Source organism: Macrobrachium rosenbergii, chromosome 24, assembly GCF_040412425.1.
Source record: "Macrobrachium rosenbergii isolate ZJJX-2024 chromosome 24, ASM4041242v1, whole genome shotgun sequence".
Classification (NCBI taxonomy): Eukaryota; Metazoa; Arthropoda; class Malacostraca; order Decapoda; family Palaemonidae; genus Macrobrachium; species Macrobrachium rosenbergii.
In genome coordinates, this window is record NC_089764.1 from 3,893,501 (window position 1) to 3,900,146 (window position 6,646).

The 6,646-nt window shown below is 34.7% G+C and overlaps 1 protein-coding gene across 1 annotated transcript; it reads right to left on the reverse strand.

Annotated features, from left to right (window-relative positions):
- Positions 1-2,943: 2,943 nt before the first annotated feature.
- Positions 2,944-3,690, reverse strand: LOC136851765 (uncharacterized). Its single transcript, XM_067126078.1, has one exon. The coding sequence runs from the start codon at positions 3,688-3,690 to the stop codon at positions 2,944-2,946; it is 747 nt and encodes a 248-aa protein (XP_066982179.1).
- Between the last annotated feature and the right edge of the window lie 2,956 nt (positions 3,691-6,646).

Genomic DNA, 6,646 nt, shown 5'->3' on the forward strand with positions numbered 1-6,646 from the left:
TTGATTATTTATATTAAGCTTGAAGAAAATTTTAATGAAATCTCCTTGTTTATGGGTGCAATATTTACAGTTTTACGTAAATCACTACTTATATTTATAATTAAACAAAAATGTCCAAATACAAATGACGTGTGGTATACGTAATAAAGATTTTTACAAGGAACCTCTCTGCTTCTGCCTCAATGCCACAAAGACGATTTTATATATCAAGATGGGCTGCTAGTGCAATATATTTTTTGAGCTCTAGATTTGTATTGTTATAGCTGTTTTATAATGAAGAACTTGTGGTTTACTTTATTCTTTGTAATATTATTATGCATCAATGATACGAACTAAAACATACTACTACTACTTCTACTATGTATCTAAGTATCTGACTTTCTATCTACACACACACACACCATATATATATATATATATATATATATATATATATATATAAAGGAAAATGATTCGGTTATGTAACATGAATTGATAAATTGATGAGCATAATATATAATTTCTGAATACGTTGATACTGAGTTAAGACGGTTCAGGACTTGGGAATAGTTCCTGTAATATCCATAAGCACATGTGAGCCTAGGCTATGATATATTACCTGATAGATAGTTGACTGTGGTGAACCGCAGGCATTTTGGGGAAAGCCATCTCATTAAACTTGCTCAAACCCTTAAGGTCAAAGCCTTAAGACCTAATGAAGTGAGATCTATTAAGGGGAAAAGGTACACATGCACAAATACAAACGCTCACACACTTAATTGCTCTGCGATCATCATCAACAGCCATTTACAAAAGCGTTCCCAAGCTCCCTAACCCTTCCAACTCTTCTATCATTAACTCTAGCTCTTTCCTGTCTTCAGTATTGAACTAATCCTCAAGATATTCGCTTCGTCGCTCCATTTTCACCTTTTATCCTGAAACCCATTTATTCACTAACCTTTCCATCTACGTTTACTTCCTCGAGAAATAACTTTTTATTCGCTACTAATTTTGCTTACTCTCTCCCCTTCTATTTTCATTAGCCTACCTAACGTTTCCAGAGGCCGTGTAATAGTGTTTGTTTTAAATAACTCCTAAAATAACTGATGGATTTCCATGATATCAAAGCAGGGAGCGCTTCATACATTGGCTTAATTTTTGGGAAATACTGTGCATTGCCAATTATGTTTCATTAACTTTTTACTTAAGAAAATGAGGCTAAAAGCCAGTCTTAGCCACCCACACATTCGCAAAAGTGATGACGTCCCTCAGTGACGTTGGTATAACGTTTCTTCCTGTACCTCCCATCCCCGAATTGTTAAACGCCTGTTTAACTCCATAGATAATTGTCATATGACCTACCTCAAGCAATAAGAAATTCTTTGTCAGTAAAGTTCAGCATACCTGGTAATGTGATTCGTGACTTTAGACTTTACCTAAACACAAGACCAACCTATTATATCTTACCCACTCACTTTTTGAAGATCAAGAATGAGACTTATGACAGGAGACGAAAGAAGCCATGCTAACCCTACACTTCGCACTTCAAGCGAGTGTTGGTAAATCAATAGAAATATAGTTTTCTTTAGGTTAGAGCGATTGCAGGACTCATTCTTCCATACAAATACAGGTTACTGATACATCAATTGCCAAGAAGAAAATGACAGAGAGCATTGTTTGATATAATTTATCATATCAATTTCACCAGAGAGTGTAGCTTGAATTCCTTAGAAGGTAGACTTCTAAAAGATGTTTCATATAAAGGGCATTGACATCGGCCATTTGATAAATTTTTGAAATCATATATATATATATATATATATATATATATATATATATATATATATATATATATATATATATATATATATATATATATATTTATATATATATATATATATATATATATATATATATATATATATATATATATATATATATATATATAATATATATATATATATATATATATATATATATATATATATATATATATATATATATATATATATATATATATATATATATATATATATATATATATATATATATATATATATATATATATATATATATATATATATATATATATATATATATATATATATATATATATATATATATATATATATATATATATATATATATATGTGTGTGTGTGTGTGTGTGTGTGTTTACATACATAAGATTTATTATATTTCAAACCCATAGTTTTATATATTTATTTACGTTATAAGTACCAGTACCTATTTTGTTACTTAAAAGGTATGTGACAAATATCATTGCGACTTTGTCACTGGAATTATACCAGACTTCAATTAATGAACCAATCAACCTTACTTTGAGAAATCCATTGACATTGTCTACATGCCAAGCTGATATACTCGTATCAAAGTATTCATTAGCTTTGCTTTTCCAAAATAATGTTATCACCAATTGCTGGAAAGCATAGATATATGAGGATGAAAAAAAAAAGAAATGGACACTTATACATTTTACTCATCATCACTCTCAAGGAAAAGATCGTTTTCCTCGTCACCATCAATGTTGATGATGACCGGATCTATACTGTCTTGAATATTATCTGAAAGCCAGTAATCATCTTCAAAATATCTTGATCTCCTGACAGCACCAGCCCACGTCTCCCCTGTTACAGCAAGCCTGGCCTCTTCAAGCCTGGCAAAGAGATCAGCACGGGTAAACCGCTGCAACGAGGAGCGCACCTGTCGTTTCATACAGCCCCACACCTGCTCGATGGCGTTGAGCTCAGGATGGGCAGGAGGCAAGCGAACCACTTCATGGCCCCATTCACGGATTATATTATCCACAATGTAAACTGGTTTCGGCCGGTTGCCCTGCATATCTTTAGAAGCTCAGGGCGTGTTGCGTGAGCTGGATACTGTATTTTCGAGACCTGAGCCAGTTAACCAAATCCTCCTTTTTGTAGCTGTTGTTGGGCATCGGCTATCTCCTATCAATTACATGGTATGGGGCGTTGTCTAGCACCAGCACCGAAGGCTCCTCAAGCGAGGGCAGGAGCTGTGATGTTAGCCACCGAATAAATATCTCTGAATTCATTTCTGCATGGTAGTCGCCGGTTTTATTTTTCGCAGGGAAGCATAAAAATGAATTTTCTACAAAACCTTTGGCTGTACCACCTGCTACCACCACAAACCTCTCTCCTTCTCCTGGTGGCACCTGCCGGCTGTAGGTGGCACTGGTGACAGATTGAGAGGTGTCCACCCACTCCTTGCTATGTTGCATTCTCGTCGTAAACCACGTCTCATCGACATACACTACTTCCCTTCCTTCATCACGATGTTGCTGGAGGGATCGTAGAGCATCAACTCGGCGGCAAACGACGTCCAAAGTTTCTTTCCTTAGGTACATTTTCCGCTGGGATGTTTTGTACTGGAAACCCATGTTATGGAGGATTCGCCATACTGCCTTCTCAGATGTTTCTTCAGGAATGATATTTAGCATTTTAAGTTCTTCCGCTAAAGTGGCAATAGTGAAAAATCGCTTAGCAGCAAACATGCTGTGCACATGCCTCCTAATGGAACCAACGGTGAAGTTGTCAAAGACCAGAGGCGACGTATTTGATGATGCAGCTGGTGTTTCAGGTGGATGAGGATTCTTTCCACGGCTCACCAACACTCGGACAGCGTTCGGAGTCATCCCCATAGCATCAGCAACTCTTTCACATGGCATGTAGGAAAAAAAAAAAAAATAAATACATTTAAATAAACAAATATATATATATATATATATATATATATATATATATATATATATATATATATATATATATATATATATATATATATATATATATATATATATATATATATATATATATATATATATATATATATATATATATATATATATATATATATATATATATATATATATATGGCTAGCAGTATATTGCAATATATCATGTACTTATTAAAGCCATACTTTCTTACCTGATTTATACTAATTTTCAGGCGGTTTCTTTCTTTCTCTCTGTTGTAAAATGGTGAAGAGTTTCAGCGCAATTGTAGTTTTGCAATGGCGAGGACAAAGCAACATATTTGTCATGACTAAAGTCGAATCTATATGAAATAGTTCAGAGCTACTACTACAACTGCTGCCGATGATTACCTTGGATGTACTAAAGGGCTATGAGGTAGGAGTCGAAGTCGGTGAAATTATTTCTGAATCCTGCTCCAGTCTTGCCCCAATAACATCATTCCAAATATAAAACTCTCTCACGAAAAAAAATTGTTTTCTATTTCTACTAATGTTTTTATTTTATTTTATTTATTTTTGTTTTTTTTTTTTTTTTGTCGCAAATCTAAAATTTGTAGGAGTCCGAGTAGAATATCTCTCAGTGCGATTCCACACCCCTGTTTTAAACCTCTTCTATTATGTTCGATAATTTGTGTTAACCATCTAATCATTATCTACCACCATAAAACATTTTATTGCTCTTCCGGCTCATTTTGTATGTGCAGTACACAGTCTTTCCTAACAGGGATTTACTCGGTAGCCTAATAACAATGGGAATGAAGGAAAGAAGGCAAGAAGGAAGGGGGGGCGGGAGTACTAGGATAGCCATAGGTGTAAACACCGAAGGAGGGTTGGGGGAACCTCTGCGTCACAGTTACGTGATTAAGTACCACTTCTTCGAAACGCTCTGAAGGAGGGGAAGAAGTTCCTCTTTTTTCTAAGAGTAAACGGCTTAATTAAGCACATCTGTCAATTCATTGTACCACCAAAATTTAGGCCGCTGTTTGAAACATTCATTGCTGTAGTTTCATGGAAATTCATAAGCCGGTTTGTTAGATATTTGGGAAAAACACTATTACACGGCCTCTGGAAACGATAGTAGTTGTCTTATTTTCTCTCAAGTTCTGCTTACATGCCCATCATCTTTTCATATTTATTGTTCATGTGTCCGTGCTCGTGTTTTCGCATATAATGTCATCTTCAGTATCTAAAAGAATTGTTTATTAAGATAGGATATCTTGAAAAAAAGACATTAAGTATAGTTTGTTTGTGACGGCCGAACGGTATTAGAGCATAAACGTTAACACTGCCCCAAGGGGAGGGAATTTCATCCAGGTTCCAGGCCACTGGGTCACGGTGTAAACTGGAAGTTTACACTGGAATCTCGAGTGTCGGGCTCGTCACTCTTGGGGGCATGTGCTATTTAGTAAATGGTCGTTGTCCCGAGGTACTTCAAAGGCAAAGTGCCTCTAAATCCCCCTACAATCGCCTTTACCTATACACTTGCAATTCATTTTAGTACTGTAATATTAAGAAATGGCATAATGTTAATGCTTTACCGTTCCATTCTAATATTAAGAGATAGCATAGCTTAGAGGAAATATTTTATGGGATTAAGCTTACCATTTTTGACGTATGGTTATATTTAAAAATTTCCAATGAGCTCAGATCAAAAATTTGTTTAAGAGTTGGAATGAAACGCCATTAAATGTCTTATGATTTAGGGGTTGAGTCGATATTCCTTTACATTCTATCAAATATTCATTATCATAATGTAACATGTGAAACGGGAAATCGAAATCAATTTACTTTGATTGTTTGTCTATGTACGTGTTCACCAAGTACTTTCGGATAAGTTTATTATTGCATGAAAAAATAATCTTTCGAGAAAATGTAAAGGAATCGTTGATGAATACCGATAGAAGCCCATTCGAATTGCATGTGATATAGATATGTCTCCTAAATATTCTTCATTTATTTATTTAACGACATTTTAACTCTTCCCCATATATGACATTTGTGTGCTTTTCTTATGGCAGAATGCTATTAATAAAATCGGATATGCATGAATGAATTTGGCTTAATAATTATGAAACCTGAAAATTTTTCGTAAATAGATTGCTGATTATATAGGTGGATATACAATATCTGGAGACTTCAAGCCGTACAGGTCAAAATCTCACGAATCTTGTTTTGTTGTCTTCATGAGATGAAATCAGCTAGAATCCAGCATCCAAAGTAAAACGAATATCAGAATACGAATTTAGTATATGCTCTACATGATAATGCAAAGTTGACCCTGAATATATTTGAGGTGCAAAATCAACGGGCAACCATGTTTCACTTGTTGAGTTAAATTTGTGTTTCTATATTCTTGTTATCATACACACGTTCTTACATATGAACAATTTACACAATATTGCTCTACGTAAAATAGGAACAGATTTTACATATTTAGTCTGCCTCTTACTGCTGAATACATTATTGTAGGGATTACTGTATAAAAAGAGTTACTAAGGCATTGCCATCGCAATTCGTCAATGCTTGCCAGTAAGGAACATTCCAATAGTTTAGACCGTCCAAAAGATGGCATTCTTACATATATGCACGTGAGTAACACATTCTGAATTTGTTTCGAACTTCTATAAAGCAAAGAGAGAAACGGAACGTGTTGATAGTTTGTAGTGAATACGACGTAAAGCGACAGGTACACACAAACTATTCCGTCGCTTTACAGCAGACTGCGAAACACAAAACGAGCAGAAATAGTTTCACGGGAGATTGCAGCATATCCCTTCCTCTTGGAAGTTTGATAGCTACTTTTGATAAAGGGTCACTAAGTTCTTTGTGTCTCCGAATATTCGATTCAGTGTTTTGAAGCGCGACCGAG

Bases quoted from the DNA above. Each gene is read 5' to 3' on its own strand.
- LOC136851765 (XM_067126078.1), bottom strand. From the start codon at position 3,690: ATGCCATGTGAAAGAGTTGCTGATGCTATGGGGATGACTCCGAACGCT.